Source organism: Glycine soja, chromosome 11, assembly GCF_004193775.1.
Source record: "Glycine soja cultivar W05 chromosome 11, ASM419377v2, whole genome shotgun sequence".
Lineage (NCBI taxonomy): Eukaryota > Viridiplantae > Streptophyta > Magnoliopsida > Fabales > Fabaceae > Glycine > Glycine soja.
The window spans coordinates 11,104,227-11,124,552 of record NC_041012.1 but is presented as its reverse complement, the minus strand read 5'-3'; the positions used below and the strand labels follow the sequence as shown (position 1 = coordinate 11,124,552).

At 28.2% G+C, this 20,326-nt stretch overlaps 1 protein-coding gene across 1 annotated transcript; it reads right to left on the bottom strand.

The window, feature by feature from the left end:
* Positions 1–1,214: 1,214 nt before the first annotated feature.
* Positions 1,215–3,228, bottom strand: LOC114374690 (3-ketoacyl-CoA synthase 12-like). The gene has a single exon (XM_028332363.1). The coding sequence runs from the start codon at positions 3,144–3,146 to the stop codon at positions 1,731–1,733; it is 1,416 nt and encodes a 471-aa protein (XP_028188164.1). The 5' UTR covers positions 3,147–3,228; the 3' UTR covers positions 1,215–1,730.
* Between the last annotated feature and the right edge of the window lie 17,098 nt (positions 3,229–20,326).

Sequence of the window (20,326 nt, the reverse complement as noted above, 5' to 3'; positions counted from 1 at the left end):
GATGACACTTTTTTTGACAGAAAGAAAATCATATTATTTCAGTATAAATAAGATCGAGTCTCAATACAACTGAGAATCAAATGAAAAATATGGTGAGTAACATATAATATCTTGATGTCCTAGCAAAGTGAATGAGCAACACGGTCGATGACACTCTTTGGAGTTAGGAGTATTACATGGAACAGTTATTCTTTGATCGAGTTTTACATTTTTTCTCTCTTATATTTAAACTTGAGACTATATTTTTTTAATACTAGAATTTTGAATAACTGGACATGAGTTTTTATCAGCTCTAATGAGTGTTCCTTTATTTTAAAATAAATTTAATATCCCTGGGCATAGTTTGAGAATTAAAATTTTTTAAGTATATATCGGAATACAAATTTAATTCCAAGCACAAAATTGAGTAACAAAATATATATATTGCCTGGACTACTAACTGATGTTATTATATATCAAAAAGCCTTTTAAATAATGCATCAACCATATATATATATATATATATATATATGAGAGAGAGAGAGAGAGAACTCCATTAATAGAAAGACACTACGGCTCAAAAGGCCTTATCAAGCCATTACCTGGTCACTTTCGTGCCCTTAATTTCTAGGGCTTCTTCAAATCCTGTACACTGAGAAAGAGGGGAAGTTTCAACAGAACACAATAGATTTTTGCCATTCAATTTTTCAGTAGTTGCAAATCACTGCTATTTAATCTACGCTCTGCTCCCTCATAAAATCGTTATAAAGTAAAGGCAAAACTAGACATTATTTGATCTCAGAATTTCTTTGATAAATTAACACATTTATTAGTAAGTTCTAGGTAAATGATTGATTTCCACCGTTGTTTTATAAGCATTTATTCCCACCCGTTAGATTTACTCAAATTAAATTGTTTAAAAAAAATTTAATTGTGTACCATTACTTACCTTTATTCCCAAGGAAAAAAAATGCAGTACGTAGTAGTAACACAAAAACACAGGCTGTCGTCCTTGTGTATAAAATTAAATTCGTCTGTTCAAAGACCTGAAGCAAAGTACTCCAATGGAACCCAATTCAAAGTTGACTACTTGACTACACCATTTGGCAAGAGGAAAAAGAACTGAACAATACATAATGCAAGTATATAATAAAACCCATAATCTATTAAACAAGATCTAACCAAAACAATATTACAGATATTTTTGTCGTTTTCTTTTTGTGAGGAAAAAAAAAGAAAAGAAAACTCGTTATTATAACACATTTAATTTAAACAAATATAATGCAAACCAAAGGTAAAAAAAAAACCATAATACTACCCTTTTGACAGTGTGGCTAGAAGCAGCACACATGCACCTTATTGGGTAATGAACCCTAGAGGACTGGGTTCAACAATAATAAGTGTTTAGTTTACAGAAAAATTTAATGCACAATTACATCAATGCACTTGTAAAGAGAGATCTAAAGAATCAGAGGCCCCTTTCCTTTTAATTTTTTTTTTAGAAATACTAACAATATCTTTTTTATGATTAATTAAAATTTATTAAAAAATATCATTTTTAACAAGTTTTATTTCTCATTTAATAATTTTTTCTATATAAATGAGAAGTAAAACTTAACAAAATTGATAATTTTTAATAGATTTTAATTAATCATCTTTAAAGAAGAGTATCAAAGTATAGCTAGCATTCATTTTTTTTTCCTTTGTAGCTGGCCAACATGCATACTAATACACAACATCATCAACAATAATCACTTGAGAAATTCTGGAAGATGTTCGTAAGTGAACGGATCATCAACTTCATTGATCCAACCATAGGTCTCCATGAAGGGGTTGGCCAATGACTCTGGTGGGTACTCATCAATGCAATCGTCCCACACATTGGCGTCCCCCAAGTCCTTCATCACCTCCCACAAACAGCTGTTACATTTAAAGCCCGCACCAAAGCTTATCATGAACACTGCGTCCCCTTTCTTCAGCCTCTTCTTTGCTTCCATGTACGACAGCACGTACCACAAGCTACTCGCCGACGTGTTCCCGAACCGGTGCAGCGTCATCCTCGCCGGTTCCAGGTCGTACTCGCTCAGATCCAAGCTCATTCCGATCCCGTCGATCACCGCCTTTCCTCCGGTGTGAAGGCAGAAATGGTCGACTCCGGTTCGGAAGTTCAACGGAGATTTCGTCGCTCCGGTGCTCGCGACGGACTTGGGAGCGTTAGTATTCTTGTTGATTTTTTTAACAAGGGAGGCGAACATAAACCTCAGAAGCTCACGGATAGGTAATATCTTAGGTGCTATGACCCGAAGATTATCAACGAAGGCTCGGGTGGCAGCCTTGGGAAGAGTCTTCCCAAGATGAAACCCAAGCCTTCCTTCAACGTCTTCCTGCTGGATACAGCAACCATAAGCTTCTTCTCTAGCACCGTGATGCGTTCTCACCAAACACTTTAACCTCAGCATGGCTTTGTCCTTCAACGATCTTTTGTTCGTCAAAAGAATCGCGCAGCCACCAGAACGGAAGAGACAGTTGGCGAGAATCATGGATCTGTCGCTTCCTGTGTACCAATTTGGACTCAGAGACTCAGAAGTGATCAACAGCGCGAGCTTGTTACGCTGCGTCTTGAAAATGCTTTTGACTATGTCCATTGAGATGAGACTAGCGCTGCAGCCCATGCCGGCGAGGTTGTAGACTTTAACGTCGTGGCGCATTTTGTAGTGGTTGATGATTCGCGAGGAGAGGGAAGGGACGGTGGCGAGCATGGAGATGTTGACGACCAGGACGTCGATTTCGGAGGGGGAAACGTTGGATTTTGCGAGGAGTTTCCCGATGCTGTCGTGGAAGAATTCTTCCATTTCTCCAATGCCGTCGCGCAGTGTGGGAGAAGCCTCGCGGCCCTCGAAGATGTTTCTTGGGGCGTACGTTTGTTCACCGATGCCGGAGCTGACGATGGCTTTGAGGAGGAACCGGTACTCGCTGGGGCCCAGGTTTTCGGTGCGTCTGATGAGCTTGCCGCAGAACTCGGTGCCGAGCATTCTGTCGTTGGGGGGCTTGTAGCATTGGTAGTTTAGGATGTAGCACTCCCTGTCCCTTTTCTCGTCGAACATCTTCCAGATGAGGAAACACGCGTACAACGTTGGAACCAGGTAGAGTAGGTAGAGCAACTCCATGGGAGTGTAGAGAGAGAAAGGAAGGGAAGAGAAGAATATGTGAAGGATATATGGAGAATTTTGGTAGATTAGGATTTTGAAGGAGTGTGTTTTATAAGATGGGCGTGAATGAGTTGGGGCATGTGAAGAGAGAGACCTTAGACCCTGTGTCATGTCAATATCTCAACCCCCAACAAACTCACTCACTGCGTTATAGTTAAATTACAAACAAGATTAATTCTAAATCTTCTTCTAATATGTGTTCCATACTCAACTTATTCTTATTAGACACCAATAGAAGTAAGGGATAAATAAATGAAAAAACATATAACAAGTGTATAAAATGATAGTGTTCAAACAATAACTAGCTGATAAAAGTGATATTATACTTCATTTTTTAAGTTTGGTTCTTATGAATAAATATAAATATGATTGAAAGAATAAAATATCACTAAAAATAATCAATTAAATTTTTTGATAAAAAATTAATTATCGATAAAATTAATAAATACATCAGATAAAAAAACAATAATGTTCAAGTATTATTTCTGTTTTTTATTTATAAAATGAAATTTTACAACCTGAGAAAGATAAATAACTTATGTGATTAGTATAGAGAAAAATTAAAAGGGATATCGATGGAATATTTGTAGTTTCTACCAAAATATGATTATCCTAAAAAAATAATACGACAAACACATTTTGTAATGTCAACCCTTGTTAAAGGAGTCATAGCATGTGCTTGCCCGTTGGGCATGTCTAGCAGTTTAAGACGTTGTCTGAGTTTCTTGTCCACAGTCCACGTCTCTGAAATAGGAACACTCGAATGGATAATTTTGTGTGCTAATTAATTACATAGTAGTTAATAGCGGATATATCTATAGCAAATATTTACATTTTACTATTAATAAATTATTATATATAATTAATTTATTGATTTTTATAATAATTATGATAAATTTTAATTACATTTATAAGATAAAACTATACATTAATAATACATAAAAATTAATTAAATACATATACTAAGTGGTCGTAAAATGAGTTTAGTCACATATGTAAGGTCAAAATAATATAGTAAAATAAATTAGGTAAATAAAATTAATATTTATTTTGAGATTAATTATATATGTAGTAAAAGTTTTTGCATTTTGAATTAATTATAAACTATTTTTAATATTATTTTTAAATGATTAATATAAAGATTAATAAATTTTTTGTATACAATAATTTATGGTTGAAAGTCAGTATAATTTTTTTAATACTTTCGGTCCATGTTTCCTTTATTCATTTAAGTTTATTTTAACTTGATCGAGATGTTGACTGATTTCAAGTGAACTGAGTCAATTTGTTATTTGAATTAATTTTTAATAGGATAGAGTTATTTTTTAAAAAAGATTTATTAAAATAATATCAAAAGAAATATTTAACCAACAATAAATTTTAAAAAATTAAATACACATTAGTTGGTTCTTTTAATTTAATTAGATTAAAAAATTATTTAAAATTAAGGATTTTAAAGATAAATAAAAAAAATATAATTAAAAAGTCAACAATCTGACTTGAATACGGAGTAACTTCTAATCCACATATAATTAAGTTAGGCTAATTAATAAAAATCGGGAAAGATTTATGTTAATGAAAAATGATTTGTTATCGTAGAAAACAAGAAAAAATTATATAAAATAAAAAAAATAGTGGTAAGTAATTTTTTTGCTTAAATCTAATAAAGCGTGAGTATAATTAATCTTACTTATTACTAGCCTAAACTAAATTTGCCCTCTGGCCTGCAAAACAAGCGCTTCGTTTAACACTTATACCCATACTTTTCCAATGACAACATTATAGTATAAATATTCAGTGTATATTACAGGTTTTAATTTCAATGTTTTTTATTTATGGATTTAATTTCAATCTATATATGCACAATTTTTTATGTTGTTATTTAATGTTATTTATTATACAATTATAATTCAGAATCCGACAGTTACGGTATATATATATATATATATATATATGTGTGTGTGTGTGTAAACTAATTTTATTTATAGTGTCATATTTATATCCTATAATTGTGATACTAGGAAAGACTTGTTTAAGTATCACAATCATTTTAATAGGTGCTTTTATAACGATGTTTGTGGAAATAGGGACACACAAAAATAATCTTATATTAGGGACGGATCAGTTGGTTTACATTTGAATAAAGCAACCGCAAAAGTGGTGGGTTTTCTAAAATAAAGTGAAGAGCCATTATAGTCCACATTAAGTAGCTTACCCAATGTAGTTATGGACATTTAAGAAAGATCGATGTATTGCGGGTAGATATGGCTTACGAGGAAAGATAGTTATCTTAGATAAAATTAATGTTTATGCTAAGTTATATAATATGATCGAGCACCGACGATTGAAACTCATATTTGCATACCCACGACAGTGTTTGTGAAGTACTATTATTAGTATTAAAATTAAAATTTGGATAGGCAATCGTTTTCAACTTCTCTGCAATTAATTAATTTAAATATTAAAAGACACTTGCATGAAATTGTAGTTCGTTTCGTAATGTCTACGCACTGTCTCGAAGCTGAAAATGCACTTGGCTTGTGGTAAAGGAAATTTGTGTTATTAATATATTGATATGTGATCATGTGAATTTCAAACTTTTAGCTCAACACACTTAAAATAAGCTCACTTTAATTTTATATGAGCAATCACAAAATATCATGCTTGAAGCCTTGCATGTATCATAATCACCACACATACGTGATACCTATAAATAACACACACACATATGTGTGTGTGTGTGAAATTAATTGCAAGCTTAAAATAGCAGAATATATAGTTTACAACGGAAACATTAATTCTCATTAACCCGGCCAATTCATATATAGCAATATGAATCTTGTCAAAGTTTATTAGTGTCTCCCTCTCAAATATACACTTTCACATGCGGAAAGCCTTGCAAGTCAAGTCCACCGCACCCCTAACGGATACTGGTCAGATGATAATTAATACAATTAATATATCGAGTTACGTGATGTACAACCAATGAAAGGACATATTGGTAGGAACCCGATCACAAAAAATAAAAGACCAAGGATTCAATTACACTTTTTTTTTTTAATTTAGGAACCCAATTAAAATTTGCTGAACAGTTCAGAGACCTATTAATGTATTAAACATTATTTTATTTTTAAATAGCAAAATTAAAGTACATTTTGTAAATAATAACTATACACTTTTTTTAAAAGAGATCAGTAAAATAATATTTTTATAGTTATAAATAAAAAATAAAATTATTTTATCAAATAAAGCATATTATGGTTTTCATTTGTATTTGATTTTATTATGTGAATACACGCACGAAGTATTAACATTATCATATCTTTTGTTAAGCTGGATATGCGTTTGGGGGTTTTGGGTAGATTGTTTCAATTTGGGCGAATCTGGTGGAGAGTTCTTCTTTTACAGTGAACGCCACCGCCACCGACCAGTGTGCACTACACCATTGCTGGATAGAGTTTTTCCCCAATAGTCAGATTCAATGTTTTTTTTTTAGCCTAACCTTGCCGTTAATAGCACCAAATAGCTGCAGTATATTTGAGTGATTCTGGTAATAATTATGCCGCTGAAATATTGTTGTTGTTAATAACACCAAATCATTTAGTTTTAATTGCTCTGATATGTCTATATTTATTTGTAATCTTTGTAATAATGGTAAGGAATAATAATAGAGATTAACTAGAGAGTACATTACCTATCAATGAAAAAAAAGGGGAGATTTAGCTTCATATCTTTCTTTAGCAAATGTCATGGTCAAAGCTAAAAATATTTTTCAAACTGAATCCAAAAGTTTTTAAAAAATTTAAAATTAAAAACTAAAACTGAATTTAATTTTTGAAAATTTTAAAACTTAAAATCGAAAACCACTCCGAATGGGAGCTTAGATGTTCCCACTTCCCAGGATACAAATGCACTCTTTATTTCTTACAGTACGTGATGCTCAGTACTCTCCTCATAACCTTGCTCTTTGAGGGTTGATTTAAGTACATTATATTCTGAATTTTGCTCTATAGCCTATTTATATGTAGTACTTCTTATGTTGGGCCACTCACAAGTTTTATAAACACGTCCAGATGTCTCTAGTAAGGAAAAACTGTGGGAATTAAGATTTTTGATATGTTAATATTATAACTAAAGAATTTCTTATGAAACTTGAATTTTTTTTGTTTTACTTAACTTTTGTTTTATGAACACCTAAATATTATGGTATATTTATTTAAGTTTTTATGTTTCCTTCAAATGTTAAAAACTTATGAATGATATTTTTATTTTAGTTTTTTAAATTTATGTTATTATATTTGTTTAATATGGTTTTATGTATTATTTAATTATTATTATTATTATTTTATTAATACTCGTTAATCATGATTTAACCATGGTTTTAAACCATCAAACTTAAAATGATTATAATAAATTTTAATTATAAATTTATAATAAATAATTATAAGTGTACCTCATTCTTTAAATCTGCATTTTAGAAAGATAAATTAATATTATTTGAAAGACATAACATGAAATTTCACCCGCTAACTATTAGTACAATATAGCTATAATTATTGTTAATTTATTATTATATATTTATTTTCTCTTTCATCTTTCTTTCATTTTTTTTATCTCATTTTCATTTCCCACCATTTCCACCCACTTAGTACTAGTATGTTTTCCATTGAAAAAAACAAGTTCTTCACAAAAATCAATCGAAAAAGTGTGTATAGCTTTAACAATAAACTGAAGATGCAAATGCTATCCACTTATAAATGGACGTTCGGGAACAAGTATTATCTTTTGAACACAATAATTTGACTTTTTCTTGAGAACTAATTATGAATTCCATCTTTGTAAGAATTCAAACCGAGATTCATCACGAGGGACCAACTCCTTCTTTTAGATCTAACCTCCTTTAATTTGATAGGTAACCATTTTTAATCAATTAAAAAATATATTTAATTAATTAATTATTATGGTTATGGGTTTTGGCGTTTACACGGGATAACCTGGAGATTAGTCCTGAACTGTATGATGAGGTGCAGTGTTCTGCATCTAATTAACAGTAGTTTTAAATTTTTAAACATTCTTTTCACTAGTTATATTAACGTAAAAATTACTAATATAAAGGGATATATATGATTTGTGCAGTGAAAATTTAAACTTTATAAAGTATAAACTGTAGAAAATCACGATACAAGTTGGAATCCAAGTTGAATTTTCCAACAGAAAAAAAAAAAAAGAAGAAAAATCGAACGCAGCAAGAAGCAACCTCAGCCAACTAGCCTGGTAACCAAAAAAGTTTAAAGCTGAGGCTCCCCTATCATTTTCCCACTCACAGTCACTACAATCTGTCGAATTTGTTGGTGTCATATCATAAAATGGCGACTAGGCTTATAAATTGACATCTTCTATATATTTGTATTTGACGTACGTCCAATATTGTACATGGAGATTGTTGTTATCAAAATCCAAAACCGTGCTATGTTAAGATTGACGTGGTTGAGTGGAATTTCAAATTTCACACGTCGATTTAAAGAGGTACCTTAAGAGAACATGCAAAATAAAGAACTCTAATGTTCTTAAATAAGAATATGAGTAAAGGAAAATAAAATAAATATATACTTAAGTAAAGTTCTTTTGAGAGAGAGAGGGGACAGATGCTTTGTTGCTGGTGTGCTGACTGCTGAGTGTATGATGGAATTGTGTAGAGGGGTTGTTGTAACTTTTATAGATAATTTGTGACTTAATAATAGTTTATAAATAATGTTAGAGATAAATATTTGTTTATAAATAACAAGTAAAAGATAATTATACCTTATAGATAACGTGTGACCTTATAAATAATTAATTATCTGCTAATAGATAAGATATTTAAATATTTTTGAATATAAATATGTTAGAGATAATTTGTTTGTTAAAAAGTCTGACCTAAGAATCTGACATCTTTACTAAAGTCTAACATGAAAGATGAATGTGTGTCTCTGAATACCATATAAGATGTCACATATATTTTATACATCCCGGTACACAAATTGTTTTGTTGAACCAGGTACTTATTAGTTTCCAGTATAAATCAAACCAACTGATATATACATTATTAGCTATTTTGATTGATTCTTAGAAGTTGCTGCCGTTTTTGACTTTATATATGTCACGTTATTGCTCACGGGAGCCTGTCATTTAGAAAATTCAGGTCTTTTATTATATTTGACTTAGTTGTTCATTTTTTTCTCTAAGGATAAAGCCACCTTAATAAAGTCTAAATTTGGAAATTTCTCTTAAAAAACTTGAAAATCTATTAAAATGTATTTTAGTGAATAAATTAATTAACAATTTTTTAGATTAAAATTAATTTACACTTAATAATTAATATTATATATATACAACAACTTTACTTCTTATGTATAACTTTGAACTTTCTTCACATTGAATGTTATACTGAAGAGTAAAAGACTTTTTGTTATGCTTCAACATTTTGAATCCGTATACTGGTTCGCTATTAATGTGGGACTATCTACTTAGGCGAGCTTAATGTAAATGTGAAATGACTAATTAATGCTTCAGTGAGACTAGTTAGTCCCAAATCGTAATCAATTACAAATGTTGAAAAATAAGAAAAAGTCTTTAGTCTCACCTTAAATATTGTGAAACAATTTATTGAAAATCAAGTTGCTCAAATGAATCCATTACATTTGAACAAGGCGTGTTGGGCAAGGAATAATGACCAATTAACTAGTAAGGTTCAAGTCATGTTCATTCAAGTGTGGAGATGCAATAAATATATATAGTATTTATTCAGAAACTCATACATATATTATTTATTCAAAACCTAATTAAATCACAATAAATCCTATCATGTTTGACAGACTTAATTGCTAAACCAAATTTATTAAAGGTCATGAAATTTTAATTAAAAATCAAATTATATTATTTCCATTTAATTAATTATATGGCAAAGGTTAATAAGTATTTATTGTTATATTAACTAATTTCTTACTGGTGCGATGCACCGGATAATTAGGTAATTTGAGTGTTGTTATTTGATTTTTTATTTAAATATAAAAATGAGCATATGCGTTTGACAAAGAATATAATATTTTTTACTTTTTTTTATGGTGATTAAATGTCCAAATTTATATGGCATGAAGAAAAATCTCATATATATATATATATATATATATATATATATATATTATAAAGTTATCATTTTTATTTATAAAAAAAGGAATGATACCTTTTAAGATTGTGAATTTAGCTCAGAAATTCTTTAGGGAACTTTTTTTATCAACTCAGTTATGTTCGACAAGACATTTCAGTTAGTTTTTAGTTTTTTTAATAATTGAAAAACTTGTTTGAGTGTTTGGGTAAATAAGCTTTTTTTAATAACTTCTAATATTTTGTGAAACATTACTTAAAGTAACATTTTTAAAATGCTAGTTTTTAGTTTTTTATATTTCTTTAACTTTTATTCTTAATATATTTATTCATTTTTTTGTTACTTTTTTTTTAAAAAATAATCATGATTTTTTTTATCATTTTATATTTTTCAACTATTTCAACCATTAATTTTATCAAACACTCATAATTTAATAAAGTTATTTTTTTTAGCTTCTGTCAACTTTCAACTAATTTTTTAGTTAATTTTTCTAAATATAACCAATGTATATAATGAAATACTCTATCCACTTCCAAAAATTTATGGTAATAAAAAAGAATGATTAGCCAAATTAAAAATCAAACTAAATTTATTTCCATTTAATTAATTATTATATGGTAAATGCTAATATGTATTTATTATATATATAAGAATTAAAAAATAGAAATTAAATTAAAAGTAAGTTATATTATATTAGATTTTGACTAATCCAGTCAATTTAATTGAATCTATTTAAAATTAAAGGACATAATAACTCTCTTTAAATATTTAGAATTCGTTTACAAGACTTGGCAACTGACAAGACTATTAATTAAATCAAACCAAACTTTTAAATAATGATGATTAGCTTTAGTAGGGATACCATTTAATTAATTATATTACAACTGTTTACAAGTATTTCTTGTTATGATAATTAAAAAATATATATAAAATGAAAAGTAAATTTTTTTATGTTTTAAAAACTCATTTTTCTTGTTTTTTTTATATACGGAAAATCTTATTTTTCTTTTTGTCTAAAGCCTATAGTATAGAGTTATATTGGACTTTGACTAATCAAGTCAAGTTAGTTGAATCTATTTAAAAGGGCATATCACATACCTCTTTAAATATTTATAATGTAAGACTGTTTTTGATACATTTATAATGTAAGACTTGACTTCAAAGACTTTATTAATTAAAGTAAACCAAACTTTGAAATAATGATGATTAGTTTTAGTAGGGATAATGCCTTTACAAAAAAAAAAATAGTAGGGATAATAACAATGAGATACCCTTGTACCCATCATTCTGTACAAAGTTTCCATTCGCTGAAAAAAAATGAGACAGTGTGGGCATGAGTGCAAGCAGTAGTCTTTCATAATTATTTGTGAGTATTTGTGGATATTTGTTAAAATATAATTTTTTAAAAATATATTCATATTAAGAAATAATTTTTAAACATATATTAATATTATTATAAATCATTTTAAAATATACTTATATTAAAATAAATTAGAATAACTAACTATAAATAAAAAATATTTTAGAGATAATTATATTAAATAAGATAAAATTAAATGATTTTTTATATTTAAAATTAAAAATATATTTTTTCTTTTTATATCTGAGATCAAAGAAAATATAATAATTAAGGGCATGAATTTAAGTAATTCATATTGCTGGTGCTCCCGAATACGATTTTTACCTTACCATTTGTCCATCTCTGGTTAATAAGTGAGTATTCATTAAGTTTTTCATTTCCACTTTGATTATATTCATTAAAGAAGTCGGGGCTTTTAAAAAAAACATTTTGATTTTTTTTAATTATGTTTGACTTGGTTGTTGGTTTTTCAACATATAAAGTCACCTCAATAAAGTTTGGACTTGGAAATTTTTTAAAACGTATTTGACTAATAACTTTATTAAGCCCTTATAAGTTAATATTATCTCATAAGTGTTTCTTTCTCTTTGTAATTTTAAATAAGTAGAAAAAAAAATAATGATTGACAACCAAACTTTTTTTTGGCACGATGCATGATTCACGAAACTTATGCATGCATAATTCCGAATGAAAAAAAACTTATACATAATTACAAACAAAGTATTTTGTGAAATATAAAGAGGTGTTTAAAGGCAGGGTTAGATTGGATTTAATCAAATTATTTAACCTGATCAAAATAGTTTGGGTTTGGATTCAAGGGACAGATCCAAACAATCCAAACAGTAGGCCCCTTTGTGTATATATGAGAAAAAAAATATAAAAGAAAAATAAGTTTGTCCCACAATATTAAATGCGAATGCGCAGCAGGTTATTACACATGAAGTCCTTAGTCTCACGTGAAGCCGATTAATATTGTGAAAAAAAGTGTTTCTAGTGCTTTTTTTTTTCTAAATGCGACTAAGTGTTGCAGAAGGTTTAGCCAGCTGATCCACGGAAGAGCTATGTAATGAGCAGGGCATGCATTCTCTCATTAATAGGCTTGATATTTCGCATGATGATCAAGGTTATATATTAATTATGACTCTTTTAATTTCTTTTATGAATAAGAGGGGCTAAACATACAAAACAAAGCACAACTGTTACCCGTGTTATTCCAGCTTAACTACTGAATTCGAATTTCAGTTTTGCAATTATATTGAATACTTAGAGGAAGAAGTTTGACATTCATAATGATTTTATGAGATATCAAACAAAATTACCGAAGCTAGGATACTAACAGTTTTTTTTTTTTTTTTAAAAAAAGCAAAATAAAACACAACATAAAAATCACGATAGAAATAGACCCAGAGAGAGATCAGGTAACAGAGGAGAGAAAAAGAAATCCTGGGGGAAACTTAAATACTGTATGGCCACCCTGAGAATGTTATATATCATAGCTAAGGTGTCAGCCACTTAGTTTGATTCACAAAATAACATGGTGCCATGTGATGAAGATATTGCCTTGGTGTTGAAAAGCTTTAATACAAGGTATTGTTCGCATCTATCTCTCGTGAGTGTTCACGGTTTTTCTCTATAAAAGACCCCAGAGAGGTTTGTTGTACGGATACCTGAGAATGATAGATCACATATATTTAGCCAAGGTGACACTGACACCACTCGGTTTGATTCCCAAAAACAACATGTTATGTCATGTGATGAAGACACCTTGGTGTTAATTATTGTCAGCATCTGTCTCTACTCTCTTGTAATTCTCCGCAGTTTTGCTCTTTAGAAAACTCTTAAACTAAGGTGAAGAAGAAATTAATAAAGGTGATTATAAACTATCAATATTAACCCCAATTTCTATATATGTAATCTGGGACTATTTGGTGAAATACAACACAAAGGAAAGCATGGATGAAAGGAAAGGGAATCCTTCTGATATCATCTTCACCACATGCATGGAGTGATCAGATTCAACGTAAATATCGTCAAAGCATCGGTTTTGTATCAGCGTTAAGCCCATGCATGGAGAAGGAGTGCACAAAGCTCAGCTTGAAGCACCGAGCAAGCTCCTTATAATTATTACTCATTAGTATGACTTGATATTGTATATAAAAAGTCAGTTTATTTTACATAGACAGTGACAATATCAATCTCGGATCCACCAACCACAAAATTTGGTTGGTATTTGAGCCAGGCTTTACATGCATATATAAAACGTTATAAAGTCATTATCTATTATCAGCATTTGCATGTGTGTCTTGTATATTGACCCTAAACTCCTGATATATATCAAGTGAAATAACTAGTTTATTATAGAATGAAAGGAGTACGACATTACAAAATTATTTATGAATAATTAAAATTAAAATTTATTTCTTAAATGTAAAATAATTATTTTAAAATATTGTATAATTTTATATTTTAATTTTAATCATTTGTATAAATTTATTTATCAAATTTTATTTCTCCTTTTTAAATTATATATGGATGGATTAATAGTTATTCTAAGAGTAAGAAAAATTATAGAAACACACTCTTTGAATATATGTCCTTTAAGTTCTTTCCTATTGGTTGAATTTGATTGAAAATTATAAATTTTGGGAAAATTCACCCATCACTTAATGAGTTTTTTTCTTCTTGATTATGTAATTTTTAATAAATTTTAATCATTAATAAAATATGTTAGTAAAAGTATGTTAGAGTGTTCTAGGGTTATTTTTCCTAAGAATAAATCATGTTTTACTTATTCTACCTAATAATTTTTTATAGACAAATTTTTATTAATCCAACCACTATTTTAAGCTTTTATGTTAAGTAAATTGAGTATATAAAATTTCATATATTTTAAAAATTATTTTATATTTTGTTAATTTTGAATTTATTTTATACTTTTTAAAATTTAATTAAATATTGACTATAAGATTATGTGAATATTCAGTTCATCTAAGATTTTATAACATATATACATGATCATCAAGATTGTTAGGACCTAGGACAAAATATGAACCTTCAATGTTTAGATTTAACAAACAAATTAATAGAGTTTTTAAAAGCAAACAATTTAAACGTGTTTTGTATGAAAGACTATAGTTTTTTTTACCAGCAGACAATGCAATATCTTAAGCTCAATGTTTTAAATACTTGTTGGTATAGGATGTATGTTTTTCAGGAAGCATGAAGTTATAAACGTACATGTCTATAAAACAAAAAAAGATAAAAAAAGAAAGGTTGATGAGGTACTAGCTAGCTACCCAATCCATAAAACATGTTCAAGATGCAAGAAAGAGAACCGTAATGTACTTTCTGACAAAGCATATTTGTTCACCACAACAATATTTCTAGTACTAAAAGAAATTAGAAATGAGCAACTTGTTTTATTATTTTATCACGATGACTAATTAATGAAAGACAATTAAAATTACATTTAATGCCCCCATTGATCTCTTTCTCTCTTTGTAGAAGACAAACAAAGCCTTTCACGTCATGACAGATACTTTTAAAGACTTTCTATAAATATCATAGATGCTTAAGCACAATTTATATAGAATTGTACATCGATCTAATAAGCTTAAATTTGTACATTTGTCTGATAAGACAATAGAGATTGTGAGTCTTACCTTTAGCCAAATTCTGAGTGATATTGGTTGAAGCGTGAAGAGGATTTGCTGCAAAGAAACTTAGATGTTTACTTGGATAGACAAATAAAATATTATTTGGGTTGAGCTTGAAGAAACTTATTTAAATAATTAATATTTCTAACTTGAAAAGTTATAATGGAACTTCGTAGGTAGTGTGTCACGAAATCAACATAGTCTCGGGATAAGATGAATCAAAATAAAATCTCGTGAGTTTATTTTTCCTTTTATCTTCTTAATCTGTCTAGCTTGCGCTTCAAATATTATTTTGATTCGATTTTATATGTTTTTTTTTATAAGATATTCAAAACAAAATTTGTTGAAAAGCACTTTCAAATTGTCTTATAAACAAACTATAAATAGTTTTTAAAAAGATTTGCAAAAATTATTTAAAATACAATTCAATTTTCTTCTTATGTTTTCTTGTATTTTACAAAGATGTTATCACATGATCATTTGATGATTGAATTTGCAAAATTATGGTCAATGTAAATATCATTTAAGGCAATTCTTGTACTGCCTCTAAAATGTGCTGTTTAAATTACCAATTTGGCCCTCAATAAATTGTCGGCAGCTTAAAGCCCTGAATTTTTTTAAAATTGTTTACAATATATATATATATATATATATATATATATATATATATATATATATATATATATATATATATATATATATATATATATAATTTGTATGTCAAATATTATTCACAAAATAATTTATCGGACACTTAACTCTCAGTAATTCTCAAGAATTAAATAATTAATTTAGTCCATGCTATTATAAATTATCGAAGACTTAATATTCGGTAACATTTTCATATAACAAAAAATAATTAAATTTTAAATTACTATTCATTGAACACTAAACTTTCAATAAATTTATCAAAAAGTTAATGGAGATAGTTCTGTATAAATTTGATTAAAAATAGAATTAATTAAATTAATGGAAGCCCTCGATTAACTATACACACGTAACACACGAATACACGATTACAGATAGAATGAAGTACAAAAATAAAATAAAAAACCATTACAGATACAAGAGTTGTATCAGTGCCATATATTACTCACAAGTTACAATAGCCCCATAAGGAGATACGTGCTAGCTTTCACGCACTTACATGCTCTATATAAACACGAATATTTTTAAAATCATTAATTAATTTATTTCTCACTTTTTAATTAATAGAATTTTTTATTTTGACGATTATTTTTCATTTAAAAAGTTAATGTTAGGAAATGTTTTTCTAAATGCAGCCATCTGTTGCAGAAGCTTCACCAGTTTGATCCACGGAAGAGCCATGTAAAGAGAACGTCATGCATTCGCTCACCAATAGGCTATATATTGTGCATGATGATCAAGGTTATATATATAAATTATTTTAGAACTTCTTTTATTTTATTTTTTTATGAATAAGAAGACGTTATGAATGAAGGTTTGAATTTTCATCAAAAGAAATGCTATATTTGTTGTTCAATCTTGTTTTAAATAAAATTGACCTTGTCTCAAACATAATTATTCCTGAAAGAAGATACATGTGAGGAATAAAACACGGCTTAAAAACCAAAGGAGAAATGGACCCCAGAGAGGTCAGGCAACAGAGAGGAAGGAAAAGAAATCCAGGAGGGAACTGTATGGTCACCTGAGAATGATAGATCATGCATATCTAGCTAATGTGTCAGGCGCCACAGCCACTTATTTGATTCACAAAATTCATGGTGCCATGTGATCGATGTGATGAAGATATTATATATATAATTCCCTGGTGTTGAAAAGCTTTAATACGAGGTATTGTCTGCATGGTAATTAAGTCTTTATGGTTTTGATCTTTAAAAGACCCAACAGAGGAAAACAAGAAATCCAGGGGATATATAGCTTTAACACTGTATGCCCACCTGACAATGATAGATCATATTTAGCTAAGGTTTCAGCATATTGGTTTGGTTGAAAAAAATGGTGCCTTGGTTTTGAAATATGAGGTATTATTGTCCATATTTGCCTATTAATGTGAGTTTTCACGGTTTTATATATTTTTTTACAAAAGCTCTTCAAATTGAACTTAGGAAAAAAATATTTATAAACTATACTAACCTCCATTTCTAAATAATATAAGGACATGCTCATACATTAAATTTTATAGTAAGCTTAAATTTGAGTTAAACTTAAGTTTACAAATTAACCGAATTTGTCAAAGTAATAATCCTACTTAGTCTCAGTTTTTACAAAATTGAGTTTTCTAACAAAATTTTAACGTGCAAATTAATGTACTTTTTAAGATAACAAAACTTTGTTATGAAAATGAATTTATTAGCTAAAACGAATACTAGTACTTTGGAATATTCAAAACAGGAATCCAAACATAGCCTAACATCTTTTTATGAGATGAAACACAAGGAAGGGCAAGTATGAAAGAGAAGGCATCCTTCTGATAACAGCAGCTTCCACTGCAAGCATGAGTGGAGTCAAATTAATTCAACATAAATGTAATCAAAAGCCTCGATTTCGAGAATCAATTATTGTCAGAGACCATGGAGAATTGCCCAAAGCTAGCTAGCTCAGCTTGAAGCATGCACTGAGCATATAAGTTGGTTTGACAGAGACGGCATTAACCTCAGATCTACCAGCCTTAAATTTGGTTGGTATTTCAGGCAGGCAGTACGTATAAAACCTTGGAAAGTCATTATCTAGTACCAACATTTGCATGTGTCACGCAAGATGTTCCATTCACCTTTTGTGTGTGTTCAAGAAAGTGGTTTAATATGTGTGTAAATATAATGTTAATTAGTGATTTAGAAAATTAATGCATTATAGTAGATAAGGCTTTTATGGGCCACCACAGTTGTGCTCATAAGTTTATACTTCTCCGATTGAACTTTGAAGTCAATTGGTAGAATATATCAAAAAGTCTACTTAATTGATTGCATTCACTATCAACCGTCCTACACAAAAGTCGTACTACCGAATGAATATATGAGAAGGATATCGATTCATGACCACCCCAATATTATTTGATATTTTGAGATAAAACAGAGAGAAAATAAAGAAATATAGGTATATAGGTGATTTTTTTTATTACATATGACATATGATATAATTTGATAGGGAAGAGAAAAATAAAGAAAAAAAGTGTCAAAATTGTTAATAATATATGAATGTCAAGACGGTGAGAAGAGACAAATATATATAAAAAAAGTGAAATATATAATAAGTAATGAAAAAAGGAGATGAAATAAAAAATACATAAAATAGGATGAAAGAATAAATTAATTTATTATATATATATATATATATATATATATATATATATATATGAGGAGAGATAAAATTATATCTATGTAATTTTGACAATTATATTATATGATTCTATAACTTTTAACTGAATAATATTTTTTTGAAACTCACTATTGAAATCAAAGTTTCTTTCACATATATCATATATGCAAAGTTTTATTTTAATCTAAAATTATTTATTACTTCGTTCATATAAATTAAAATCGATATAATATAAATATTTCAAAATATATTAAAAAATGAATCATTTGATTACCTTATTGTTGTTACTGTTTAATTTTGACAAAATTTGATATAAAATTTTTTGATAACATGTAAATATAATCCAACGGTTGCATCAATAAAAATCACATTTTATATTAAGTTATAAAAATGATATAATAATTATCAAAGTTATACTAGTAATTTGATCTCTCGCATATATATATATATATATATATATATATATATATATATATATATATATATTAAAGAAAATAATGATACATAAGATTTTTTACTTAACATGTAGTGACATTTTTTTACTTAAAAACCAATAAAATATGTTGATAAGTTTAAAGTTCAAGTTTTAATTGTTTTACCCTTCACTGATTTTATATATATAGTGGATACATAATGCACAAATTAAGTGTTGCAAACATTTACTTTATAGCCTATACTTCAATAAGACCCAAATTTATTTTTCAATGACTTTTTCTGTCATCAATGGGGAAAAGATTATTTTGTTATATATATACATCAAACTTCATCTAAGCTCTTTCCTCTCAAGTTGTTCAATTTTGTTATTTATATAATATATGTAGTGTTTTTGGCACACACACACACACACACACACACACACATATGTGTGTGTGTGTGTGTGTGTGTGTGTGTGTGTGTGTGTGTGTGTGTGTGTGTGTGTGTGTGTGTGTGTTTTATTTTATTTTGATCTAATTAAATTTTAATTAGTCCTAACATATTTATTTAATGTACCATAAAAAAATAATTTAATTAATTTAAATGTAATAAATAAGAGAAAAAAAATATATAAGTGATTAAAAATTGAATCAAAATTGTAAATTTTCAAGAACAGAGATATTATAGTTCTATTTTAAATTGAAGAAATCAAAATTACGAATTATATAAGATGGGAACATCAAAGTTGTATTTTATTTTATTATTAATAATTTGTTTGAATACTTCAAATCTGTAATTTTGTTTGGACACATCTTGAAATTTAGGAGTTTTAGACAATATTTTTATTTGATATATATTTAATATAATTTATCAATAATATTTATTCTATTTTCAATTGTTTAATTTACAAAATTTTATAATTGAGTAGCTGTAATATTTCTCTTTAAATGATATTTTATACGCAAGTATGTATTTAAAAAAGAATGTAATTTTTAAAAAATAGTCAATCTTTTAGTAAGGCATTATAATTTAACTTTGTCACACTTATTTTAATATTTCTAATTTTCAAAATAAATTAAGACCTTTAAAACCAAATTCTTTTCCAACATTACATTAATTCGAGTGGAATTAGACTTGGATTCCTTAAATAACATTTTGTATTTGAAACTTGTAGATGAAAAAATAGGATTAATTAGTTGAAGAAATTTCATTAAACATGACTAATCAAGTTTTTTAATAGAGATTAATCATCAATAAAATTAAT